Below are 27,800 nucleotides of genomic sequence, written 5' to 3' on the forward strand. Positions count from 1 at the left end.
CAGCAACCCCCTGCACCTGGGAGTGGGTCAGCGAGCACCGAGCACAGGCTGACGGGGGCAAAAAGGGGCTGGGAGCTCGCCCCGGGCCCTGCAAGTACCCGAAACCTCTGGTACCTGCCCGCCAGTCGTGCCAGAGGGAAACGAAACCCGGCCCCGYAGCAAGCCAGGGAGCTCAGCGCTCCCGGGGCAGGGCAGGAACGAGCAGCCTGGAAACGAAACACACGTCAAGCAGGGAAACGCCGCGCAAGCTCGTGCCGGAGACCCCAGCCAGGAGGCAGGAGGTCCGCGCGCCGTCCCACGGCCCCGCTCCCCGCCGCGGGAGAGCCGCAYGCTCACCGAGGTGTTCTGGCACTGGATGCTGGTGCTGTTGAAGCGCAGGGCCGTGACGCGGGTGGTGCTGCCGGGGATGTGGAAGATGCACTCATAGTTGCGCTGGCCGGACTGCGGCTGGGGCAGGTTCTTGGCCGTCAGGGTGATGGGTTTCACCACTCCCACAGGGATGTAGATCTGGGTGGAGGGCAGGATCTGGGGGCAGTCCTGCAAGGAGAACAACAGGCAACTGATGAAGCAGAAGACACTGAAACCTCCCCCCAACACCAGGACCCCCGGGAAAAGACCACAACAGGCAATCCTGCGTGTACACTTGAGTAAATCCTTGTGCGCAACCATCCCAGAGTCTCATGGCTGCTCTGATCAAAGTCCTGAGCACAGGAGAAGAGACAAAAGAGGAATCTGCCCACAGGGCCATTCGGTGTTCTGCTCAGCTCAGGTCAATCCAGTGAGCTCCAGGCTGTAGGAGGTGGGGAGGGGCTTCAGCTATGGCATCTGCAACTTGGAACTGCAACAGCAGCATATCAGCTGCAGGTTTGTGTGAAATGACTGGTAATGAGAGGAGTTTTAATGCTGTAACTGTGGTCATTAGGTTTCAGAGTTAACATCTACTGGGCTATGCAATGTCAGTACTGTCTCAGACCTCCTGTTTCCTTCACAGCCTCCATTTCCCCTAGTTCACGAATGGATAGAAAAGCCTTTTTCCCCCCTTTTTGAAAGGTGCCATTCTGGAATGCCCTTCTGTGGCAAGACRCCATTCTGCAGCAAACTTTGCAGAACGACAGCCCTCAGAAGTGCCCCCTGCTCCTACCTGCCTTCCCTGTCAGCCGGCTGCTGGGTCAAAGACACCCCTCTTGCTGTGGGCACCCAAAGCTCTGCCAAGCTGCCCCAATCCAGGAGCCCTCCGCAAGCCTCCGTCCTGAGAGCCCTCAGTGACAATCACAACCGAAGCGGGAAGGATGCTGTGGCCACGTGGCCAGCTAGAAGCAGCGTGTGCCCAGAGCAGTCTGCCCGCCTGAAGGGATGGCTAAAGGCGGCCCTGCGATTCCCAAAGACGGCTCACACCGTCCTGCTGAACAAGCGACAGAGCTGCCTCCAGCTCTCCCAGCACGGCTGACCTAGAAAAGCCAGCTCAGCCCCTGCAAAAGGAGGAGCGGTGCCTCCTGCTTCGGGATCCGCACAAAGCCGCTTCTCGCCAAGGGGAGCCCAGCCACGCGCCAGCCGGCTCTGCCTGCCGAGGAGCCGCCGGCAGACCCCACGGGGAGCCCCGGGGCAGCAAGGCCACGGCCGCTCCCGCAAGGCGACGCTGATGAGCCCAGCCCCGGGAGGGAGGCAAGGCCACCGAGCCCCACAGCAGAGCTCGGATGCACCTTGCCAGGCCCCCACGCTCCTCAGGGAAGGAGCCGTCGGGAGGGCAAAGCTCGGAGCTTTTAATAGCCGCTGGTTCTGCGCTGCTCCTAGCGGAGCCCCCGAGCCTCACGTGCAAAGCACACGAGGGGAGCACACAAGCACACGGGGGAGCAGGAGGGAGCAAAAATAAATAAGCTCGGGCAGAAAAACAGCTCCGGGGCCCCCAAGGATGCCACCTCGGCAGCAATAGCCTGATGCAATCCCACGCCAGCCTTGCAGGGCCCGGCTGAGATCTCGCACCTAGGGCAGCTACTCTTAGAAGTGTCGGCTGTAAATAACAGCACAGGGGAATAACATGTTTTTGAAACGAGCTGGGCTGAGAACAGAAACTGCCGCTGCTCAGGGACCGGCAGCAGTGCCAGGGAAGGGCCATTCCCTCTCCGCAGCTGCCCCGCTGCTCTCGCGCTGCTCCGTAGGGCCGGGGCAGCAGGAGTCACGGGCAGCTCTTCCCCCAGCCACGGCCGACCACGCACAGCCCAGCCTTGACCAGGTACCTCCTCTACCTTACCCACACACCTCCCACACACCTTTTCTAAAGACTGGCTTTAATCATTCAGTTTTCAGTTTTCTCTGAAAAAAACAGCCCTACTCCTCCTTGCTCCCCAGACCTCATCCCAGGCTGGCCAAAATGCTTCCCTGCACTTACAAAACACTTGGTTTATCTGGGCAGCATTTAACCAAGAGGGGAGATGATYTTTATCCCAGCCTATGGGATTAATCTAACTATAAAACAACACAGAGGAATGAAAAAAAACCCGAAGTTTCATTTAGCAAATACTGACATAAAACCCCAACTGGTTTTACTTTTAAAATTTCCTGTTCTTCTCAGCCTGTATTCCCCAAAAGGGCATTTTTTCTAAGGGAAGAAAACTATTTGTCCCCAAAACATATCAAACCAAATGAAAGCAAAAAGGAGCAGCGGCGTCAGCTCAGCCACCCGCAGGCAGTGACAGCGAGGGGCCAGACCGCGGGCTTGCAGCGCCGCCTCTGCCACCGCCTGCCCCTGTCCCCACGGAGGAGCCGCCTCCCGCGCTGCACCGCCGTTCCCCTCTGCAGAACGGGGCCGAGGAYGCCGACCCGCTTTTAGAAACCGCCCCGCGCTCGCGGCGGGAAGCCCCGCGCGCAAGCTGCGGTTTATAATTAGCCGTCCCTGCCGCAGCGAGGCAGCGGGTCGCCCTCGGCTCCCGGCTCGGGATCGGAGCAGAACTGCTGGCGGAGGAGACGTCCTTGCCTGCTTGATCCCTCTCTGCATTGCAGGGACACACCGCGGGTGGCACGTGCCCTCCCCGCAGGGTACGCACAGGCTCGGCGAGGATTAGCTCTCTGCTCGCTCTCCCACAGGACATCAAACGCCTCCGTTTCCTCATTCTTCCATAATTGTTACTTTCGGCCCAGCCGGGGATGCGGGTAACCCCATCCTGCCCCGGCTGCTCACGAGGATCGCTCCGCGGCCAGGATGTCCAACGCCGTCACCGCCAGTCTCAGGCGCCATCGTGGTGCCCAGGTCCCCATGCCTGGCCGGGACGTGGGGGAGAGCCGGTCCCACGCACAGCGCGGCAGGCACGTGCTTGCATCTCCCGCACGCGGGCCCGTTTTGCTGAGTAGCTGTTTGAGCCGGAGCCGAGTCCTCCTGCTACGTCACATGTTCTGCATCTGCTGGCAGAAGTGTCTCATCCAGCAAAAATTTCAGCCTGCTCCAAAACAGGAAGCACCTGGTGCTCACGGACTCTCGCGCAGGGCTCCCTTGGTCCCCACGCTCCCCGCCGCAGGCCAGGGCGGCTGCGACTCGGCCTCCCTCCCCCTCAAAACGCAGGGCTGGTGGTGGTGGGGGGGCATTTAGACAACTCATCCCCCTAAAATCAATTCAAAGAGCAGACAAAACTCGCCCAGGCACCACCTGTCACTAAACTCCCTTGGAAACGCTCTGCACAGCCCACAGAGCTCCCCAATCCCTCAGCAAATGCCGACCCTCTTCCCAGACCTGGTTCCCAGGAGTGGGGAGCTATAAAGCAATGGGACGAGCACAAAAGCAAGAACCCCCCCACCCTTTCAAATCTTGGAAATCTCAGATTTTCTCCCATTAAAACTGGACTTTTAGCTGGATAAAGATGTTTACGAGGGTGCCTATATTTGCTCTGAGAGTTAGAGATTTAGAGCCATGATGTAATTGCAGTGGTTTTCTTTTCTCTAGCAGCTCCCAGCTCCAGCTGCAAGGCTGCATCATCTGCAGAGATGGGGACGAAGGCAGGCTGGGGCTGGGCTGGACCGGGGTCATGGGCGGCAAGGAGCCACAGGGCAGGGGACACTCCATGTGCCCCGCTGCCCTGCCTGATTCCCCTCCGTCTCTCCCCCCTCACTCTCTCTGACCATTGCTTTCCCCCATCTCAGCTCCCATGCCGGCTCCTCTCTCCATCGGTCTCTCACGAGCTCTCCCTCCTTGTGTTTGCTGCATCCCCTCCCCTCCACGTGCTAGCACCTCCATCCCCATGGCCACATCCTTGAAGAACCTTCTCTGCTCAGCCCCATCTATCCACCCTCTTTGCCTCCTCTTGCGCTCCCCCCTCTCATGAGTTTCTCTGAACGGGTTTCTTTCCCATTCCGTCTCTTTGCCAGTTGAGTCCAATTCCCTCCAGCAGGCTTTACCCCTTCACATACGGGCGGGCCCCTGGTCACCAGGACAGGGCAGGAGGCCAGCAAGGTACACTTGGTGCATGGAGCTAGGGACAGGGACAAGGGGCCCTGACTCCAGTTCAGCTGGGACGCTTGCCCCAAGGGTGCTCACAGCAGCATGGGACAAGTCCGCAGCCTCGCGGTATCGYTGTACACGGCCCTGGGAGCTGCGAAGGGCACTGTGGACTGACTTCACCGGGCACTGTGAAGAACCATTCGCCAACATCCCTTCTGCTCCAGCTGCCTAAGCACCCTGAGGATCAGACCTCTTCCCAGCCACATCAAAGAGCAATCTTCTCTGAGGCCTTTGGGGTTCTCCATGAAGTCCTCCTGGTCTCACCCATTCCCACCAGTCGGGGAAATGAAGAACAAGCACGAGCTGAACTTGCTTAGACTGAACAAACATGCTTGGTGCCTGCAGGAGGCCAGCCTTTCACCCTCCATGTCCCCAGACACCAGGGATTATCTCAGGAGAGCAGCTTTTTGGTAAAGGAGAATTCAGTTTCAATTACTGAGCACATCCTCAGCCACCCCTAGGAACTGTGAGCGGGAACATGGGAACAGCAGCATGAATAGCAGCCGTGCTCCCTTCATCATCCCTTCCCCACATTTCACCCCAAGAGAAAACCACAGAGGACAAAGATCTCTGGGAATATGAAGTAACCAAAGACTCCAGAGTGCAGGGGTTTAAAGCCACAGCAGCAGGAGAGCAGGGACATCCTTCCTGCTGCTGCCATTCCCAAGCACACTCAAATGAGTGGTGGCTCCTGTCCACACCCAGTTCTGCTTCTTCCATCCCCCAGAACATACCTGGCACAGAAAGACACTTCTGCAGAGCCCAATTATCCATGCACTTCCACAGTAATGTCCCAGGCATGCCCAGGACAGAGTGCTCTGGGTTGCCGTTTGTGTTTTCCTGCAGAACACCTACTTTTCCACCTCCAGAGGGAACTGAATGACTCTGCCTGTACTGCAGGTGCCAGTGGGAACCAGCAGATACAGAGTTAAGCAATAGTATTAAGAGATTTCCACGCCTTTTCTGACCAATGCCCACCATGCTCAAACCAACCGAAATGCAGACAGACCAAATCCTGCTTAAAATAACTCCCAGAGTTAGACATCCTCCCACAGACAGGATCAGGCTGAACGTCTACCATTAATTTGTCCAGCAGTGCCATGGTCTGGCACCGAGTAACCTCTACCCACTCACTGGGCTCCTTGGGAGGTTTGGCTGCATTGCTCTGGTTTGGGAGTCTGCTCAGGACCAGGCTTGATGGGGAAAGGGACAGGATTTCTAATCTCAGTCTGAAGACACAGCCCACAGAAGCGGCTGGTCTGAGGGCATCTTGCCACTCCTGCCAGGAACTGCTGAGGCCACACCAAAGTGAAAACAAGCTGAGCCAGGCTTTCCAAACCTCAGGCCAGGCACTGCTCCAAGTCCCAGTGTGACCAAAAGGTCTGCCGGGGGACAGCTTGCCCATGCTCGGAAGTGACACAAGTTCACAAGCTCTGTCCTCTGGGAAAGGTGCACACATCTCAAAGATGACATGCCAGTGGGTATAAGCAGAGGCTTTTGGGTTCACCCTATGGGAAAGGAAGAAGAGCTCCAGAAGTCTGCCCGCCATGCCCTCGGCGGGCGAGCMCTAGGGAAAGGGTAGGCACAAGAGCTGCAAGACAGCTGGTGGTCTGAGAATCGCCAGCGCTGAGTGTCCTGTTTGCAGAAGCAACGTCAGAGCTGGCTGGAAACGCGACCTCAAGAATAGGGCTCCATGTTGCCTGGGACAGGCTGACTCCTCGCCAGATTTCTTCAGGGCACAAGCTGGGAGAAAACAGCTTTTTCTAATGTGCTCACATTACATAATTCCCCCTTGTGCTGGGCAGCTGAGCTGGGTTTGTCCTGGCCTGCACATCACACAGGCTGTCTGGGGCACACTCGAGTGCCGATGAACACGACACCACCCCCTGTGCTTGGTAATACCCCAACAAAGGTGAGAGAAGGTGCCAAAACTTGGAATTCAGCTCTGTTTATGATGGAAGAGGCAGGGGAAAGCCATCGCTGCTCTCTCATATCCGCAAGTCCAAGAGGATCAGCACAGAGAGCGCTGACTTCAGCTGCAGTAGGGACACGCCACAACCCACATAGCTTCATGCACGCTGACTGTGCAGGGAGAGAAAGGGCTGTTTGACAAGCAGAGTCGCGTTTTCAATGCTCGCTTGTCACCATGCAGAAATGGCAAGTGCCAACCCCACCTACCCACACACGAGAGCGATGGCTGGGCTTTTCCAGCTATCCAGACACACTTGGCTGAGAGAAGGCTTTCCTCAGCTCCATGCCCAGAGCAACGATCAACAAGATCCCAGCCCAGCCGTGTGCAGGACACCATCCACATCCTTCATTCCTGAAGTCCATGGAAACACAGAACTGGGGAGCACCCAAATACCAGATGGGCTGAGACTGTAAAGCCCAAATGTTCCCCCATAGACATGGCCAGCTCCCCTCGAACAGGCAGCAGGAACAGAAGCTCTGGCTTTCCATGGGAAACAGGGAAAATCTGCAGGGCTCGCTCAGCTTCACCCTGTGTAAAGATGCTCCTCCATCCATCCCTTCCCTGGCACAAGAGTGATTATGCTGCTGGTGGCTGGGCTCTGGCTGAGTAATAACCCTTCTCTCCAGTCCCCTCCTGGAGGGCCCTAGCTCCTGGAATGATGAAAGAGGCAGGAGGGAGGAAGAGGAAAAAAATTAATTGTTCCCTGCTGGAAGTTTGACCTGTTTCAGTGAGGAGCCCAGAGCAGCTACAGAGACAGGAGTCAGGAGGGAAAAAGACACAGCAAGAGGGAAGTGAAAAATACAGCTGAGGGCACTTCGGCCACAGAGGGATCCATCTAACTCCATGCATGTGCCAAACCCAGCAAGGAAGCATGGGGACACAGGGAGGACAACAACCCACAGGCAAACAGAAACCCACAGGCCCCCACCAAGGATGAAGGGAGACCTCAGAAGACACAAATTATAAGAGACGGAGATTTACTCAGAGATGCAGTTACTGCTCCTCCTAAGCCAGGAGATGCAGAGGCAGGCTTTCTCTCAGAGCCAGCCAAGACGGCAAAGATCTTGAGGGACTTCTCAGCTGCTTGTCTTCACACATGATCTGTGAAGTGGAGACAAGCCCTTCTTGCTCTCCTTTGTTCCCAGGCCCCAGTCCCGGCTTGGGAGGCTGATGTGATACGAGCTCTGTCAGAGTTCAGAGACCAAAAAGCCAGCTGGGAGAAGTTTTTCTGAGATGACTTGGACAAACGTTTTCTCCAGGACACGCATTTGAACCATTTCCATCAAGGCAGTACATGGCTTTGTTGCCGGTGGCAAACATCAGGCAGTGGGACCCTTTCCACTTGGTCCTTTTACAGGCGACTGGAAAACAGGCTAAGCTCAGGTCTGTGATAAACAATCAGCTTTGTGCTCATGAAGCCTCATTGTCTCCCAAACACTGCTAATTGCTGGAACAAGTGAAGAGAGAAGCAAAGGGGAAGTGCCAGTACTGCCCCAGAGATACCTCAGGATGCCYTGTCATCTCAGTCCCCAAACAAGGSAACTCGCCCTGCTCTAAGTCAGTGTGTCCATCAGAGGAAAGCACCTCATCTAACACCARYTCTAGCTCATCAGCTGACCCAGAGGGGTCAGGAAGGACCTTCCCTTTTGCCTTGGCAGCCCAGACGAGTTAAGGTTGAGGGTATGCTGTTAGGCTACAGCAAAGGTCTAATTTGCTGGGCTCAAATCAGCTTTACAGCAGGTGTTTCAACTTTTGCCTATTCCTTCAAGAAAGCATCTAGCAGAGTAAAATCCTGGTTCCACTGAAATCAACAGGGGTTTTACCTGGGCAGCAGTATTATTAGGGTTCCCCAAAGTTCATGCCACAGGTCTGTACCCCTCAACACTTCAACGAGAGGACTATTTCCCTCCAGGGAAGAGTGTGAGCACTGACCAGTATGCTCAGGAGGGGCTTGTGCTGCTAGACACCAATCTGAGTCACCTTCCAGGAGTTTGGTGGGGAAGGGAAAGAAAATCTCCTTCCCCAAAACTCTCCTTTTAGGACCCAAATCAGCACAGGCTATTTGCCAGACCTCTCCAGAACTAGCCCAAAAGCATACTGTAAGGAGCAGTACTGGCTCCCTACATTGCATTCACCCCTATCCCTAGCAAAGCACAGAGATCAAGAGCTGGGCTAACTCCTAGCCATCTCCCACTGCAGGCAGCAACACAAGGAAGCCCTCAGAGAGCACAGCAAGGGCTAAGCTCCCCTCTRCTTTAGCAGGGGCTTTGTAGCCTCCTCAATGGGATGATGCAGGCAGGAAGGTGGGGAGGGATGCAGGCTGGCAAAAGAAGCACTGGTGACCTGGTTTGTGATGGACCTACTGCCCTGCAGCTCTTGCTCTTAAGAGCTTGCACAGCACCTGCTTCGATGCTCAGCCAGCGATGCTGGGGYGGGCTGGGAGGAAAGACCTCCTGCCAGGGCCCACTGAGCAACAGACTTCCCGGGTCAGTGGCACAGATCCTGCAAAAGGTAAACCCCAACAAAAGTTCTTTGGGTTTCTTAGCAGAGTGGTAGAAATAAAGAAAGCGTGAGGTGCAGCCAAATGGTTTGTTTTACAGGTTTAACCTTCCTCTCTCTGAAAACTAGCTGTTCTGCAATGACAGTTCAAGCTTGMTCCCTTCAAAAACATCAAAGAAAAACGATTAAATGTCTTTGCCTTTGTTTTTCACTTCATTCAGCCTAAAGTGCTTTCTGACTTCAGCCCAAAATCCCAAGCAGTCTCCCTGCAATGGCACTTCTCACTGAATACAGCCTCTCCCCACCAGCATGCCATCCCAGCAGCTCTCCCCTCAACTTCTTCATTGCTTCCCAGGAAACCTTGGAGGAGAGGAGACGCGACTCAAGCCGCCTTACCTCAGACATGTTGACGCGCCCTTCCAGGAAGGAGCAGTCAGCAGCGTTGTGGGTGCAGATGTGGCGGTACTTGCACCAGTGGCAGGGGAAGGAGCCGTTCACGCAGGACAGGCAGCTGCAGAGAGAGCAAAGCGGGCAACGTTAGGGTGCCACGAGGCAGGAATGACCCCCCAAGGCCTTTCAGACTGCTTTATGGGTCAGTCGCGTATGGCAGCGGGGCGAGGGCTGTGCAAACAACAGTTGTCTAGAAGGGAGCCACCTGCTCTGCCCCCACCTCTGGGCATCCTGGACCACCAGGTTTCACTCCCCAGGTTGCCCACACCCATTACGGAGCCCGCAGTGTTTCCATCTCCTCCTTCCCTCCGTGCCAGCCTGGCCAGCCACGCTCTTCCTCCTCTGGCCAGCACAGAGCTCGCGCGTGGGCCACGGCAGGGCCGCGTGACCCCCCCCCCCCCCATTTGGCAAGCTGACCCCTTCCCTTCCCACCCGCCTGCGAGGAGGCTCAGCTCCAGACTTTGGGAGCTTTATTTTGATTTCATGAAAGGCAATTTTAGCAAGAGCAGGCAGAACAAGGGCTCTCCACTGCAGAGAAAAGGGAGAGAAAGAGCCAGATTAATGCAYGCTCATTGAGAGGGAAATTATAATTGGCTAAAGGTTGGGTCAGATTAACATTTCAGGACTGTAGTGCCTTTCAGTCGCTCACAATACGTTGTGTGTGACCCTCTCCCTCTGCCCCCCTCGTCCGCAGCCCTTCGCCGGCTGTGTGTGTGTTTGCTTCCCACCCCCTTTCTCTCCAGCCTGAAACATTTCTGTCTCTCTCTTAAGCCTCCTCTCTGGGCTCTTTGTGTTATACGCTCGTGTGTACACATCCCTCTCTCCGCTCTGCCGCTCCTCGGGGCCTGAGCTCAGGCGCGCTTTGATCCAGCGAGCCGCACTCCTCTGCTTTGCCATCCCGCTGCCAGAGGCGCCCGGCAGTGGGGCAGCTCGCGTAGGGAACGAGCACCACGGGCTGGACGCCTTTTCTGAGCAGGGAGCAGCCCCTCCAAAGGGACCCACGCGGGGAGAGGAGGCATGGCGCCAGCTCAGTCCATTGCTTCCTCCTCGTGCAGTTATCCCAGCGAGCTATCCCGGGAAATCCCAGCGAGAAGCACCCCAGCCTCCTGGCGTCTTTCCCCGGCAGCCCAGGGCTTGCACCCCTCCTTCCTGGCCACAACAGCAGCCAAAGACAGACAGAGGGCAAAGATGAGGTGAACCAAAGTTCAGGTTGCAGAAGACAAGTTATATGGTAATATTAACTGTTGCTCATGCCACATAGCGAGCGACCYGGGCAAAAGTTGTCCCCGTGATATTTCCTCTGCTCCACGACGAATGGCTCAGAGGCAGGCTAACTCTGAGGCACATCAGTCCGCTCACGCGCTCAYACCACCGAGGGCCAGACATCACTGGCTAGCATGGTTTGCCAAGCGTTAACCCCTGCCTCTACCAGGTAGTACCAAAATTTAGCAGTGTGTGGTTGAACCTGCCAAGGAATGTCCTCCGTCCCCTAGGCAGGGCTACATGAACACACCAAATGCTCTCAAAGCCCATTTTAGCCTGAGCCCTGGGAGATATCTCTGTCAGCAAGGGCAGATCATCCAACCTCATCACCGTGGACCCCAAGTGCCCGGCCAGGGCTCTCTCCAGCCAGGCATGCAGCTTCGGAGGCCCTTGCCCTCTGCAGAAGGGAGCAACTGAACCGCGACACCAGCAGAGCTGCTGCCACGCARGGCTGAGTCCTTCCCTGACACTGTCCCAAGGCAGCAAGGCCGAGAATTAATGCAGCCAGGCTTCATGGGGCAGGTCTGCGAAACACAGCRTGTCCCATGCAACCAAACCTGTCCTCCTGATTAGGAGACAGGAAGAGCTACTGATGCAAGGAGCTGCAAGGCAAGAGAAATAATTACCCTAGCTTAAAAACAAGAGCAAAAAAAAGCATCAGCACTGCTCATCTCCCTAAAAGGCTCCTTCCTGATCTCACTGATCTAACCAGGAACAGGATTGGGCCCAAAGCAATGATATTTAAAGACAGGATCTTCCCCTAAACACAGCATCTGTGGGAAGCAGGAAGTCCTGCTTGGCCAGAACTCTCTCCTAAATCACCACGCTACCATTTTGCCTTTACCTTCGTGGGAAATGACAGGGAAAACACGGTATCACAATACAAGGCAGCAGAAAGACAACCTTCCTGAAAAGCGATTTCATCAGATGGAGGGACCTAGCACGCTGAATCCTTCTCCCGGCAGCAGACTTGTCACTTCAGAGGTGTGGGGAAGGCGCAGGAGCAAGCCGCTGCAGCAGGCAGCCCAGGGTGCAGACAGCCTGTGTACAAACGTACACCTGGGGCTTTGCAGGGCCACAGCTCCCTGCCCTGGAGCTTCACACACCATTACATATACAGCAATAGCTTCTTAAATCTATGTGCACACACTAAGGAAATATTTAATTAAGCTGCTTGCAAAGGGGGCTGGAAGTCATTTCCATGTTTCGCTCACATTTTCACTTCCAAATGAACAGCCCTTTTAGCTTTACCCACAAATATGTTAATTGAGATGCTCCTTATGCAAATATATGCAATTTTATTTCAGCTGCAGAGATTCAACTTAAAAGCACAGCCGTAGCCTCCTATCTCTGGTTGCTTTGATGGAGGGAGGTGTGGAGGGTGGGGGGAAGCAGGGACACAAAGCAGCAGGATTGCTCCTACCCTCTATCGTCATGACAAGGGCTCAAGCAGCAACGGGGAGGCAGACAAATCCAGGATATTGAGGCAATAGGGCAGTGAAAGCACTGAAAGTATGGGTTAATCCTAGCGGAAGTATGGTAACCACAGAAAGGTCATTCGAAAGAGGAACATGTACAAGTCTCAGCAGGGTAAGCCCCCAGAGGAGCGCCATCGCTGTGATGCAAGTCACTCATCGTGGCATAACCAGAAATCCTCACAYGAGATCAGCCCTCAGCAAGGGCTGCACTTCAGGAGTTATTTTCTAGCCACAAGGTCTTTCAGGTTTTAAAAAAAGACTCTTGAGTCTCTCCTCTGCCATCGCTTGAGGCATTTCAAAGCAGTCCAGATAAAGAACCTGACTTCAGCCTTGCCTTTCCCCGGGCCACTCATCAGCCCGTGCACCTCAGCACTGCAGTTCTTTGAGATCAAAACCAAATCATTTCTGGCTTTCAGAGCTGTCCTAAATAGAGACGAAGAGTCACAGACAAGGGTTTGATTGCAAGCCGATGCTCAGCTCTGTAAAAGAGGTGCTCCACTCACGCCGGGTGAACCTCCAGCAGTCCTGAGCATCTCCCTTGCCAATTAGCTTCCRTACTTTCTCACTGGTCTCTTGGCCTCCTCTTCAGTTGCCCAAGGACACGCATATTCCTAATGCCTCTTAGGTTATCCTTCAAGTATCCACTATGCTAAGTGTACGGATCTCCACGTCCTAATTCCCCTTCACGCTTCTTCTAACAACCGAGTCACTTTTGAAGCCATAGTCCTTGGAGATAGTTTTCACACTCTCATTTCTGCCTAAGCCTTCCATCTGCCGTAAGGTTGTCAAACGTAATTGTAAGTACACTCACTGCCACACAAGTCTCACGCCACAGCATCTTTTCTGCATTTAAAGTGTGTCTCGGTGAGCACAACCCAGCCGGCTAAAGACTCTGTAAAGCACCCAGCAAGTTAGTACCCAGGTGCCAATAACATGGTTAAACTCCAGTTCTAACGTGCCTTGGTCCTGCTGGCTTCAGCACGGGTGGTTTGACATCGCTCCCCCCACAAGCTCCCTCCAGGACTGTCAAAGCCCAGGAGTCCTGGAGAAAAAGACAGGAGCTCTTCCCTTTGCTCCCAGCTGGCAACTCTTTCCCTAAAGGCACCGGACTGCAACGAAGCAGCGCTATCCTGCACCACGCCAAACGCAGTCACGTGATTGCATCTGTGCCCCCTCCACATGTGCCCTCCTCAGCAGCAGAGGAGCAAATGGCTCTGAAAKGTAAATGATGCTGATTAGGCTCTAAGCTAACACCCCCTCTCCCTGGAGTGTGGGAGCTTTGCGGCCCTCTTAAGGCTTTTTCTGCAGTCACCTCACTTTGTGGTCCACAAGTTTTGCTTTATAGCTTCAAGCAGCAAGCAAACCAACTGCCTTGTTTAAGGGAACTGAAAGCTGATTTGATCAGGAGACACATCTTCCAGCAAGAGGCATCGGGTTGAACAAGTTCCTGCAAATAGGTCTAATCGGACCCCTGCTGAAAGAGAAGAGGCAGAGCTCTCCGGTATGCTTCAGAGCCAGGCACGTCTGCTCAAGGTCAGGCTCTACGGAGTGGCAGGGGTTGTATCCCCAGCGTGTCCATTTGTCACTGCTGTCTGTTCCCAATGCAGGAGCAGGTTGCTCGGCAGCATGATGCCATCTGTGCTGTCTCTCTCCTTCCCACGGTCAGGCACTTTTCCCTCATCACTTCTTGCCTAAGCAGCTTTCATCACTCCTGATGAATAGAGGGAGTCTCTCCTTCATGTGTTGAAGTCCCCCTCCCTGAAGCATACTGGGAATGCAAGGAGCCCAGCCAGGCAAAAAAMCGATGCTGGAGGTGCAGTGCAGACATGGACCCACAACTTGCTCCCCAGACATCTCTACTGCCTTCTCCATCACAAGCCCTTCCAGGTGCCTCAYAACCAGAGACAAAGCCAGCAACTAGTTCAGGCTGGGCAAAGGGAAGTGTCAGATCCACCAGCTATATGTGTGCAAGAGGAGTGATGAGAGCCTCAGACAAGAATTTAATTGCTCTGTGCAGAGTTGCCCACATCAAATCAAGCCCAGGCTTGCTGGAACCTCACCCAGAAAGAGTAGACAGCCCTGCAGGTCATGGCAGCAGTTCCCCACCCAGCTGGAAAGGGCACAGCAACCACTGAGTAGCATGGGGGGCAATGCCAAAGCCTCCCCACACCTTCCACGGTTGCCCCCCAAAGTCACTATAAGGCTGGGTCAAGACCTCCTGATGCTGCTTCYCTCCAGTTTCAAACCCAATCCCAAATTTGCTCACAGTTGAGGTCCTGCTAGATGAACACCTAACACAGATGCACAAAACCAGCAATACAAAGAGGGAGACAAGACAACGGAGGGACATTTAGCAGCACATCAAGAACATCTCTGGTATTGTTACCAGGCTGGAAGTGTCACTACAGGATGAGCCCAGACTTGCTGGGGCAGCTTCAGAGGACCATTTCCTCAAAGGCCCCTTAGGCAGGTGAGCAGAAGGCAACTCCAATAACYCCAGCAATATTGCCAGGTCTGATCCAAAGCATGGGAAGCTGGCAGGGCTCCAGATCCAAGCTCATTCCTCCTTCACCTTCCCTTGCTCTTAGCCTCAGGCATGCCATGCATGCCTCACCATTATATCGGCATTCACACAGTCTGGAAAACAAGTCCTCGCTTCTCTTATCTCTGGCTTGAAAGAGCTGAGAGCTCTTCAGCGCTCCGAGCGCAGAGAGGGGAAGGCAGAAAACAAAACAGGCATCCGCAGGGGCGAGATAAGCCTGAGCAAGCAAACAAGAGAGGGAGGGAGAGAGGGGAAAGAGACAGAGCGGGTGACTAAAGGTGAGCCCCCACAGCCTCCATCCTCCCCGCAAGCTGCCTTCGAAAAACAAACAAGGCGGGAGAATAATCTAGGTATTCAACATGAGCAGTGCGGGCTGGGACATGGGGGTGTGAACATTGCATGCACACACACACACACACACACACACAGGCTGGGGCTCTTAGCCTGGAGCAGTGCCCTTCTGGAGGAAGGACACAGAGCAAACCACAGGGAAGAGGAAAGGGGGCAAGTTCAACAGCACCAAGTGTAGAACAAGGGAGGTTCATCAAAAAGGGAATTTATAAACACAATGCTGATGGAAACAGCATCTGCGTACACACACACCACAGACCGCCTACGAGCCCCCAAACTGCTTCTCAGACCTTCTCTTGGCAAGGAAGATACATCCTTAGTGAATATTCTGCTCCATCATAGCCTGCATCTGGAGCAGCAGCTGGACGGGGCAAGAGGCAGAATGGCAGCAATTTGGGCTTTATATCCRTCTATTTGCCCCAGAAAAGGGAGGTAAAAGGAGGCAGAAATCCTGAAGGGCAGCAGGAACGRGCAGCCAGTGCCCCCCACACACCTCTACGGGCAGACCACAGCCACATGCTGGTGGCAACCCTGCTCCTCCTGTGCAGGGCAGGAGGTGGACCCCAAATCTGGGAGAGCCACCATGGTGGGAGACCAGCTCTCGCCTCCCTCCATCCCATCCTCTCTGCCCATCTCAAGCCACCAAGTTTCTGCACTTCCTTTCCTGCCAGCCCAAAGCTTTTCTGTCCCTGCTGTGCTGAGCTTCACCAAGGGCCTTTCTCCCAGGAGTAGGTGTGGGGCATGCCAGAGCCACTGCAGGGTGGTTCAGGGTACCCCAACATCACACTCTGATTAGAGGATGCAGAATCAGGCCCTGATTTTTAAGACCTCCAGGAACAAGTAATTCACTTGGCACATCTGAAGTCACGYCCGCTCACTGAAACACAAAACCAGACTGTATCAGCCCTCCTAGTAGATAACAAATGTGACATAAAACTGGTTATCCTGAGTGATCTCTGTTGCTGTCCTACATGATTTTCCRCCTGCCCTAGCCTAGGAATATGCACAAATCTGTTACTGCCTCACAGCTCAGAGGTGGCTACTCAGATGCACTTACTCAACTGCTTGCAGCCATCTGTCCATGCCTTCAAAAAGAAAACACYGAGCACATCTGTAAGAATCAGGAAATTAGTAACATTGAGCCTGAAGAGAAGCAGTCAGGCTGTGYGCACTCAGCTACCGATCCCACCGCAGGCAGCAAGCAGAGGCATGGGGAAGCTGGGACACAGCTAGCCGGAAACACTGCAAGTCTTCAGCGAGAAGCAGTGCAGAGCGAGGGCTGGTACCGTCCCACCGCCTCCAAGGAGGCCCCRGGACAGGCTGTCTGGACGCCGGAAGCACTGCAGCCAGCAGGCTCTGCAGCGATTCACGCACCAGCGAGGAGCCCGGCCCCCGTCTTCCTCCCCCGTCTTCCTCGCACAGCCACGCTGCTCCCCCAGCCCCTGGGCAATGCATTAAAATCCCATTTGCCTAATGGAGACTTATGCCAAAAGCCTGACCTGTGAGATAGGGCTACTCGATTCAAACACAGCTGAGCTCACATCTCTTCAGTCAGCAGGGTGAGGGCCACTCAGCATTTTTCCCCATTGCTCTGGCCTTTACAGCACCCTCGAGAAATTCATCATCCCATCGCTGATGGGACCTGGCTGCCACAACTGTCACTGTGGTGAGGCAGAACCACAAGGTCTCCTCCCCATCCCCCTCCAGCCCCCTCCCAGGAATCTTTCCATCTTGGCACAAAACCGAAAAGACAGACCACGACAGGAGTTAAGAAGCAGAGTTTCCAGAGGGGAAACCCAGACAGGAAACATGGAAACACTGGGAACAACTGGATCCTTGGTTGTCCTTGGAAACAGCTGGTGTCAGTCCCTGCTGGAGACAGCAGGCTGGACAAGGAGGCTCTGATCTATTCCCACATCTCAGCGTGTGCTCCCTCCAAGATCCTCCGGCTTTCGCAGCTGGTATCCCCCCCCGCAGAGCTGCAATGTTCGAGTCCCAAGGAATTCCCCTTCCTGRAGCACTCCCCCAGCCCACACTCCCAGGCTCTCCATCTCTCTCTGGAATTCCTCGCTTGCTTGCAAGGCAGATTTCGCACTCATCCACCTCGCCAGCAACCGCAGGCTCTACCAGAGTCACTCAGGGAGCCTGGCATTATGTCTTTATCTTTAAAGGGTACTTATTTCCCAGAGAATGCTTTGAAGAGGGAATTTAATGCTTACAAAGACGACCTCAACATCTGCACACACAGCTTCTGGACACAGGCTGATTCATTAGGTTATCAAAGCCTCAGAGTAGTCTTTAAGAGCATGTGCTTGATCAATGCCCCATAGGAAACCCCCAAGGGAATCCACACTGGTCTCCGCCATGAGGTTTCCTATCCCGTCCTCCATCACAGAAACCAGAGCCTACATCCAGGCTCTGATGACCAGCCCATGCTTCCAGCTCCGCTCTCAGCCCCAGGGGCTCACAGTTATCCTCAGCCACTCAGCACCTATGTMCTTCTGTGTAAGGGACCCATTTTTCTGCATCAAACTCCAGGTGTCCACTCCTCTGTTCGATGCACCTTGGATGGCTCTCCCAGAAACACCCCCTCCCTGATACACAGACCTTCAGGAGGAAGATGCCAGAATGATAGCACAGCCTGCAAACATCCACTTGAGCTCCGCAAGAGCCCTGAGTCTGACAGGGATGTGGTACATGGATGCAACCCCCAGAAAGCTTTCCAAGTGACTCAGAGCAGGAGAAGGAAAACCACTGCCACACAAGTGGCTGGTCTTCCTTCTGCACACCACATGGGTGCACACGGTACTAACATCTCCRAGAGGCAATGATGTTGCACCAAACGCTCCTTAGTTAATGAGCTGTTAACAGTGGTCTCAGGGCAGCTCTGGCACACGTCACTTCACATTGACCTGCCAGCCCTTAACAAAAAGTCCCCTGCTAAGAAATTCAGGAGCACCTGATCCCTTTCCAGTCAATACCCACTGACCTGTGCACATCYCCAGCACACAGACCACGCATTTGCAATGGTCTCCCTCAACACCTTGTGCTACTCTCAGTTTAGCGAGCAGCCACCCAGTTTATCTTGCTGCAGCTTTCTCAAAGAATAGAGCAGCTTCTTCCCAGCCAGTCTCCTAGACACCACAGGCCTGACCTTGAAAAATAAGCTGTGGGACAGCCTTGTCAACAGTCAACACCAGTTTGGCCAGAACTAGCTAATCTGTACTGAGACATGCAAAAGGACTCTGGTATTTAGTATCACAGTGACTCCTCTCCAAAAAGCAGAGCAAAGAAGAGAGTCACTCTGAGACTCTGTTACAGCTTCTCCTTCTGAAAGYAGCATGGCCAACATTGACAAGGTCTAAACAGATTAACTCACTGGGGCATTTATGAAACAGAGTTTTAACCCCATCCTCAAACCATCTTGTGTTTACTAGCAGGCCTCAAAAGTCTTTTGAAATTTCTGTCTGCTAACTGGAGCAAAGAGACACATTGCTTCCAAAAAAGGTGCTACTACACAAATTCCCCACCTGTCTCCTTGTCTGTATCTCTRCCTTCTTACAGGCTGCTGCAGGAATCAGGTGCAAGGCACGTCCTCTTTACTGTTAACAGAAAGCGATTTGTTTTCATCATAAACAAACCTCGCTCATTTTTCAATCACGGCAAGCTCTGCCTCTCTGCTCACCCTTTTAATCCAGTAAAGCTAGAAACAAGGCGCTGCTTCATCATTTCACTTGGCCATGCAGAGCTGCTAGAGCAGCAGCCGCGGCAGCTCTGCTGTCCAGCAGCTCCCCAGCAGTCTCAGGGCTGCTCTGCAGTGCTGGTATTCAGATGCACACTTCTCCATGCCACCGAACCCCAGCACACCCTCTCCGTGATGCTGTGTCATTTATAGAGGAATTGCACCTTTCCTGTGTCACCTAGGGATCACCTATGGAGACATATCAGCCATGGTCACAAGGGACCAGCCACGCTGCTCTGTGATGGGTGAGAGGCCATGTCCCATCATGCTGGGTGGCAATGCAGAGCACTGCAATAACAGAAGGGAAAGGAAGAGGGATTTAAGGGATTTATATCTAAGACATCCCCCTGGCCTGCTCCCCCATGTTACCTTCAGAAGCCAAGCATATGGGCAATGCAACTTTCTTTATACCCCTCCTTCTCTATAAAGAAAAGGGATAAGACACATCTTCCTTTCTACAAATCACCTTTATGGAGCTGCACTGTTTCCAGAAGTCCTTGAAAATGCATGGGAAGAACAGTTTTGCAAGGTAGTAAAAAACAAGAGACTAGGGATACTCAAACAACAGCAGGATCAGACCCACAATCTGCAAAAGGATTTTAGTAGTGCATTTTGCAGATGCCTTTCCAGATCTCTGCTGAAAATAAGAGGGGTCAGCTTCTGCACTATGTAAATGGTAGAGCTGTCTTGGCTTCCCTGGAGTTGCTCCAGCTTACACCAGCGGAAGAGCTGGCTCATGATTCTTATATCTTTCCATAATGATTTGAAAATCTCTCCTGAACATTTCGTCTTCAGCTGAGAAATGATTTAACACAAAAGCCCCTGGCTCCCAACCTAAACGAAGCTGCCCAAATATAAAAAGAAAGCATAATGCATTGTGATCAGAGAACTCCACAGAAAAAACATTAGCCTCATGGAAAAGCATATTGTTCCTAATACAGAATTTGTCAGGCTGACTTATAGATTTTCTTCCGCAAAATATGAAACCTGGATCTGAAAGGCTATTAACTCCAAAGAGATCCATTAAAGACGCCTGTCTGCAAATGGTGTTTAAAAGTATTGCATCATCCCAGATATTGTCATGTTCTTTGGCTATGACTTGACTGCAGGTCACAAAGTTAAAACTGCCTCCAAACATTAAAATCTTTGACGTAAAAAAAATAATAATAATGTTCAACAGCCTAGAACATGGACTTTTCTATCAGCTCCAACTGGAGCCCATAAATATTAATGCATCCATAATTAGCCTTTTTAAATAATGCATCCAAAATTAAACATCAACGCGGTAATAAATCAGTCAGGGCTCTTTGTTGTAGGTTTGGTTGGGTRGGGGGGGTGCTCATATGTGAAGCACATAAAATAAAATGCCAATTCCCTCACCAGCTCTTCCCGCTGGACCCAAATGATGGGGCCCTGATTGGACCATACCTGACGCTATTTGTACTTAAAAGTCTTGTTTCTTTCATTTAGAAAAACAAAAGTCACACTGGCTTTTTGATTTGCAAAATAATGACATGCAGCCTTCCCGAGCCAAAGCTGAGCTAATGTTATTGAAACCACACGACGTGAAGGGAGACAAAGCTCATCTCATGAGTCAAGGTGAGTAAGAAAGTCAAGTTTGCAAACTCTTTCCCTCTCTCCTCACCCTCGCAGAGCTCCCCAGAGCAAAGACCTGCCCCCTGCACGAGGAGCAGGCAGAGCAGAAATCCCAGGGCTAGGAGGGATGTCCTCCCGGTGCAAACAGTCTGCAGGGGCCATTCCTTCCTCACCCCACCGAAGGCCTGCCTGGTCTCTAGCCTTCATATCCCCGAGCCTTTTGCAGGCAGACTGCTCCTGGCCAGGCATGCGAATGAAAGCCCTTCGGGCTCTCCTCGGACGCATCTCCTTCRGCGCTGCAGGCAGAGCGTTCGCTGCAGGTGCCCGAGTCGTACTCCAAGGCGCCGGCATCTCACCTGCTTTTCCCTGATCAAAGCAGAAAACACAGCTTGTTCACTGAACACGCTTTGAAGAAGCCATCTGTAGCAGAGCCCCGGCAAACCCCCGGAGCCAGGATAGATTCTTTGTAAGAAGCAGCCCAAAAGAGATCACTCTGCATTTGCTTATCTAAAATTACTGATCAGCCAGAGCATCACCATCCATGGGAGGCTTCTGGCAGGGTAACAGAATCGCTTGCATTCCTGAACTCCAGCTTCTTTGCCCAAACACAACCCAGCATCTCCTCTAATGTTTGCACATTGCACCCTTCTCTCTGCTGCTCAAGCACACTGTCCACAGTCCCTAATCTGGAGCTAGCTACTAGGGGCTTTAGACATTGTGCGTAAAACAGCACATCAATAATCCACACCTCCTCTATTTTACCACATGCCTAAAAACCCATATTTAAAGTAGATTTCAAGGCAGCCTGACAAGAAAGAAAATTCACAATTACTTCCACTTAGGAAATTCTTGGGTAAATGTCCCACAACATGCAGTATGTTCCATTCAGCATTGCTATAATTTTCCAGCTTGCTCTCCAACAAGATTGGGAAGCGAGTACCTTCATAGGAAAACACAGGCTCTCCTTACTTTTGCATAGCCAAGTCACTCCTCTTAACTGTTTCCAGGAATAAGATGCTCGGCATTTTCAGTTACACGGACTGCTACAGTCTGCAATGCAGTAAATTCCCTGTTTCTTCCAAAGCTTTTCCAAACAAAGTCCATTTCAAGTGAGGCTCTGCCTTGATGCTACATGTTCCCGCATGTCCAAATGCAGCTGTGTGCTCTCTGGTCACTGTCCTACTTTACAAGGGTAAAAGGAGGAGGTTTCTCATTGGAAACACCACCGTCTGGACTCTGCTTTCCTCTTGCAATATCAACAGCTTCAAAGCTGAGATCTCTCTCTCCAAGTCTCGCATAGCCCAACCAATCTCTTCCCAGAGCATGCTCATGAAGCCCAGGGCACTTACGACTGATGGACGCTGCAGTTGTAGAAAACAAAATCCACAGAGGCAAACTTCTTCCCCGTCTCCTTCGATTTCAGATAGAGTTTCACCACCCGCTTGTCCCCTGGGAGACAGCAAGGCAGAAAAAGGCATCAGAAAGGGCATGATGCTCAGCCCAGCACTTAGCCCATGGCCTGTTATGGGCTGGAGGCAGCTAGGCAACAAAGTCCATTCATCCCAGTTAACTAACAAAATCCCCCAGATTCAGGAATAAAAAGAGCAAGGGTGCCCACCCATACCCACCCAGCCACTGAACAGGTCAGCAGAGCCCGGGCGCAGCACCATGCCCCTTCTGCTTACTGCAATGTGCTGTCAGGGAGGCAGGTGCCTTGGGCTGTGCTAGCGGTATTGAAGGGAGCTGAACAGTTTGGGGGACAGCTTAGTGTCCTAGAGCCCCTGGGAAAAATGTACATCTGCCTGGGAATGGTCCGTAGGTGGAGAACAAGGCCAGGTGCCCCAGGGTTTACAGGGCCAGCATACAGACCATCAGCAAGAAACTGCGCCCAAGGCATGGGAGAGGGCAAGGGCAAAGACAAGCATCAGACCCCAACGAGCAGCAATGTCCTTTTCCTCCCGTATCCCAAGAATCTGTCTTCATTTCTGCTCTGAAGCTGGGGATTGCTGCTATCATGGGAAGACTGCCAGATCCCTCTCCCAGACCTCCTCTGCATCTGGCTACTGGGCAACAACTGGGGCAATAACCAAAGCAACAAGCAGGGCAAGGTTTGTCTTGGGCTTTGTTTCGCTCCCGGGGCACAAGCGGCGCAAGCTCACCACGGCCCCTGGTGATGGGGATGACGTCCTTGGCAGAGGGAGAGCTGCAGTAGATCTTCCCATCTTCGATGCGACTCTCGGACTCAGTGAAGTCCTCGAAGGAGCAGTTAACTCCGGCCGAGAGGTCTGGGACGTTCCAGGCCTCCAGAACCAGCTGGGGAGAGAGGCAAAAGCATCACAGAGGGAACCAGCAAACAGCGGAGACTCCTTAGTGTCCAACAGGAGCCAGCCCAGCACAGGGAAAAGATCAGGGCTGTGATCCCGCCTCCATCACCCACACCTAGCAGAGGGGACCTGCTGCAGGCTAAAAGCAAGCACCATCCACGTCCATGAACTCCCAGCTCAAGGAGGGAGTACAGATTTAAACGGGTTAAAGACCGAATGAATCACTGCCTTACATCCTCTGCCCTCTCCTGCACCACAAACCATTACGTCTCACCTCTCTACAGAGACCAAGCACAGTGTTTGGTGAGGGAATATTTTAGAGAAAGGCATCCACTTCTGTAGACATCAAGAGGGGAGGAATCCACCTCTTCCTCTGCAAATTCATTCCAGGGGTCAGCAGTTCTCACTTTACAAAACGCGTGCCTTATTTCTAATTTGAATTTGTTTCAGCTTCCAGCCATTAGTTCTTGTTATGCCTTTCCTTGAGAGATTAAAAAGCCCTTTAGTCCCTGATATTTGCTCCTTGTAAAGGCACTTATACTCTGTAATCAAGTCACCTCTTAATCTTCTTTTTGATAAGCTAAGCAGATTGAGCTCTGGAAGTCTCTTACTGGAAGGCATTTTCTCCAGCCTTCAACTCATTTACATGATGTTTACAGGAGATTTGCAGCCTCCTCCTTTAAAAGGTGGACTCCGAGTCTGAGTGCAGTGTCCCAGTGTCAATCACACCAGACCTCTGTGCTGTGCATCCTGCTATCACTCATGCAAATAATCACAGATAGAGATAAAAGCACCTCCCAACTCGCAGCTCCATCCAAAGAGCACTAAGAGCCCTTTCGGACGGACACAGCATCACACGGAGGGCTCGCGCTCCAGCTACGGCCCGGGAGCTTTTCCAGAGTCACCACTTTCTAAGGCATCTGTCAAAGGCTTATCTTTTTCCTAGATGTTTAACTCCATGCTTGGCAACATTAAGACCCACTCTCTGGTAAACTAGTCCCATTCAAACCCAACTGCTCCACATGGTAATCTCATCCTCACAGCTATGTGCCACCCCRCCAATCTCAGCATCCTCTGCAGATCTCAGCAGCAGCGATTTCACATTTATTTCCACATTACCAWTGAAAACGTTAAGGGGGGTTGCACYGCACTCCAATCCCCACAGAAGCACTTTCAAAACATTTCCATTCAGTGACAATTCCCCTTTGACAACTACTTTTTGAGATCTGTCACAGAGCCAGGTCTTAATCCACTTAACACATGCTTTATCAATATTGTATAATGCTAATTTTTAATCAGAATGTTGTGTTGTACCAAGTCAAATGCCTTGTAAAAGTCTAAAGACATCACATCCCTGCAGTCCCTCTTGTAACTCAAGTCATAATTTCATCAAAGAACAAAATCTGGAGGTTTTGGACATAAAACCACATTGAATGGCATTAATTATACTCGTATCCTTAATTCTTCATCAGTTGTATCCTGTATCAGTTTTTTCCRTTAATTTTCCTAGAATTAATGTCAGACTAAGCAATCTCTAACCACTGGGTTGTCTCATTTGCCCTTTCTGCATATCGGCAAAAAACGAGCACCTTTTCTGCTTACTGAACTTTTCTCAATATTCTCTTATTTATTACAAAGTCGCATCTACAGGCAGGCCAAAGRGCTCCTTGGCCAACTCTTTTTAGGACTCCTAAGTGCCAGATATGTAGACCYGGCAGTTTTCAAAAGTTTATTGCTAGTATATGCAGTTTCATATTCTCTTTACATTGCTAATGGTCTGGAAAATACTCCATGCAAGTACATCATCCTTTCTGTTTGCACAGACAAAGCAAAAAGTTATGCATCTAAGACTCATCCCAAAATATCTACTAGTGGCCACTGTCAGAGACAGGATATTGAGCTAGATGGATCTCTGGCCTAAGTATGGCAATCCTTATGCCATTATTTATATTATGCAGAAATATTTATTGCTCAGTTATGTCTTTTCTGAATAGTAATTAACCAGTCTATTATCTCCCTCCAGCAACAGGCCAGCCCTCATCAATCCCCTGCACTTTACTACGTTTTCTTTGCATGAGACCTCTCTTTCCCTCTCTTTTGTTGTACATTCCTCATTTATTTTTAACTGCCACCTTCCCAGTCACCTGCCTCCACCGCGTCCGGAGGTACCTGGGCCAGACAAGCGGGCCGGAGAAGCGGCTTACCGGGACCTCGGACATGGTGACCGATATGTTCTTCGGCTGGACGGTGAGCTGGACGCACTGCCGCAGGTCGGAGGCGAAGCGCTGGGGCTCGTCCGCCCGTTCACAGCGGTCCTTGCGCGAGCATCTGGAAGGGGAGGAAAGCCCCACGGTGAGGAGAAGGACGCCCTYGCGTCCTGGGCTGGGTTCCACAGGCGCGAGAGAGGGCGGCAGCGCGCGGCAGCCTCCCCGGGCAGGGCTCCGCCGCGCGGCAGGACCCCACGTGGCAGCAGCGCAGCTCTGGCTGTCTCTGCCCGTGCCCACTTGCCACCGAGCGTCATCGTCCCACGTTGCAGCACGTCCAGGTGACCAGCCCTGGGCACCTGCCCAGCCTCTCTGCCACCGCCCTTAACCCAKGCTGGGCCCCCAAATCACCACCCCAAGCCCCCTGCACAGCTACGCTGACGTCCTTCTCGTCGTTCCTTGCAGCATCCGTCCCTCCCAAACACGCACGCCTCCTCCCAGTCCCTCCGGAGAGCAGCCCGCGACGCTCCACCGTCTCCTCAGCCCGGCTAGCAGCGCCTTACGGCGCACTGCTTGCCCCGCAGGAGCAAACAGCTCCCTCTCTGCTGCTCCTCGCGTTTTCTGCAATAACCGTATTCCATTACGGGAAGTGCTTCAATTAAAYGGTGGGCAAAACGGAGAGGGAGAGCAAACAGCACATGCACCTCGCGGTCCGGGCTGAAACAGCAGCAACTTCCCTTCCAGGAAGGAGCAGGAACGGCTGCCAGCCCTTCCCCGGGTCCCAAAGGGCGTGCAGGAGACAGCGGCCAGGACTTAGCTGAACGCCTCCACGTGCTAAAACAGCCAAGGAGGGACGCGGTCCCGCACGGGCTTGCTGTCCCTGCCCCCGAACGAGAAACACCTCTAGCATTGGGTACTTCTAGGTCTTTTGCCTTCAGTTTTCCTTCTTCGCGCAAGGATGCCGAGCGCGGGAGCTCGCACGCGGGATTAGGGGGCCTTCGCTGGCAGCTTCGCAGCGCGTCAGAGGCCATTAGCAGAGGCCGGGCGCCGCGGGGGGCGCAGGCAGGGATCACAGACTGCCTGCGGTTTCCCTCTGAAGCAACACGGCGACTTCGGTCCCAGCGTGGCTCGGTGCGGGGGGGCTCGGGCCCCTGCGGTTTAGCCTCCCCCTCGATCCCGGCGGGCGCGCTGGCCCCGCGGCTTAACCACAGGTGCCGACGGCAGGCCACACGCGTACCCCTTATCGCCGCCGCGGTTTCCGGCCCGACACAGAAATCGCAATTTCGGCAGCGCAGGGGGGAAGCGGGCAGAAACTCCTCAGGCGGCTCCGTCCCCTTGCGCTCGCCCGCGGGCTGGGACCAAATCCAGGCGGATCCCACCGAGGAGACCGGCGGCGGGGGGGGGTCCGTGGCGAGCCCCGGCGAGCCCGGGCCCCGGCGGTACTTACACGTTGTGGAGGACGCACCAGCCGCAGTGGGGGTCCCGGGAGCCCAGGCACAGCTCACAGCTCTTGTACTGCTCGCAGCTCTCCACCGGCACTCGCGTCACCTGCGGGAAAACGGGGAGTGAGCGGGGGGACGTGCCAGCTTGTTGCAGCCCCTGCTGCCCTACAAGGAGCCGAACGGGGCTGAGGAGAGGGGTGCAAAGAGGACGGGCCTCTAGCCTGGACGGGGGAAGGACACAACACACCAGCGAGGAGGGGAACAGGCAYACGGAGAGGTTCAGGCAAGGCCCTGCTCGAGGACGACGAGCTGGGCAGGCACGGGGAGCCCTTCCTGCACTTTAACCTCCGTCCGCGCTCTCCGGAGCGAGGTCCGTATCTAGAAGACCCAAGGGCAAGGGCTACCAGCCCGGCCCTCCAACACCCAACCCACTGGGCAGGTGACGCAGGGAGCTCAGGGACATCCTGCCCCAGCTCCCCCGCAAGGCAAGGGCACCTCCTGTCCCCCCCAAAGCCCTGCGGGTGCCCTGGACCTGGGTGCCACCAGCTCTGCCACCGGCAGGGACATCCCAGGCCACACACATGAAGGCCCCATGATGCCTGAACCCCAAGCTGAATTTTGCCCCAAAAAAGCTCTTTCGGTCACTGGGTCTTCACAGATCTGGGAAGCTCAGCAAACAGGCTGCAACGGTGCAGCCCCTGCACCAGCTCCCGCTGCCTCCTGCGCGCCCCTGCAGCTAACAGCCGGCCCAGCTCCGAAAGGGTTGCAATTTCTTTATTAATTGCTCCTCCAGATTTGATTAAAATCCCCTCGTTCCTCTAGCCCTTCGAGCTCCGTTACAACTGTTCGTTTAATTACTTTCCACCAGCACTCTGATAACACCAAGCCGCAGTATGGGAGAGAGCTGCTTTTATTAAGGAGCCGGGAAGTGGTCTGCATCGTCGGCCGAGAGGAAGGGCAAGGGAGAGAGGGGCCACCAGGAGTGCCGGCCGCCAGCCACCCCCGGCACGTGCAGCTCCGAGCACCGCCACGACGCTCGCCCTGCCCAGCACGCGCAGCCGGGGTCGCAGCCCACTGCCGGGCTCAGACCAAAGGGACGCGGCCGATCCAGCGCCCGGGAGCTCGCACCAGTGTCGCACAGAGCAAAGCGCCAGCTCTGCCGGGCACCGCGGCACGCGCTGTCCCGGCTGTGCTAACACGCAGGCTCTGTGCCGCCTCAGGTCCCAAAGCCAGCTGTTTCACACAGCAGATGGCTGCGTAGCCTGGGGACAGAAAGCAGAACAGGGTACGGGGAGGATAAAAGCCCAGGAAGAGCCCCCTGCTCAGGCAATGTGACTGCGCAGGCAAGGCCCTCGCTGCGTGCCTCAGTTTCCCCATCGCTCCCACACGATGGGTGCAGAGAGGGCAGGATTCACTCGCTAACGTTTGCAAACTTCTCTTCCGAAAGCTAA

At 53.8% G+C, this 27,800-nt stretch overlaps 1 protein-coding gene across 1 annotated transcript in view; it reads right to left on the reverse strand.

Moving 5' to 3' along the window:
* PLXNA1 (plexin A1) overlaps positions 1-27,800 on the reverse strand; it is a 146,839-nt gene that overhangs the window by 57,376 nt on the left and 61,663 nt on the right. The window contains exons 4-9 of the mRNA XM_026055043.1: positions 26,355-26,455; positions 24,908-25,031; positions 22,539-22,692; positions 21,729-21,828; positions 9,354-9,468; positions 337-537 (exon numbers count right to left, since the gene is read on the reverse strand). Coding sequence (XP_025910828.1) covers positions 337-537; positions 9,354-9,468; positions 21,729-21,828; positions 22,539-22,692; positions 24,908-25,031; positions 26,355-26,455 — 795 coding nt within the window. The remainder of the gene's footprint in view (positions 1-336; positions 538-9,353; positions 9,469-21,728; positions 21,829-22,538; positions 22,693-24,907; positions 25,032-26,354; positions 26,456-27,800) is intronic.

The sequence above is a fragment of the Apteryx rowi genome, unplaced genomic scaffold, assembly GCF_003343035.1.
Source record: "Apteryx rowi isolate R43461 unplaced genomic scaffold, aptRow1 scaffold_98, whole genome shotgun sequence".
Taxonomy (NCBI): domain Eukaryota; kingdom Metazoa; phylum Chordata; class Aves; order Apterygiformes; family Apterygidae; genus Apteryx; species Apteryx rowi.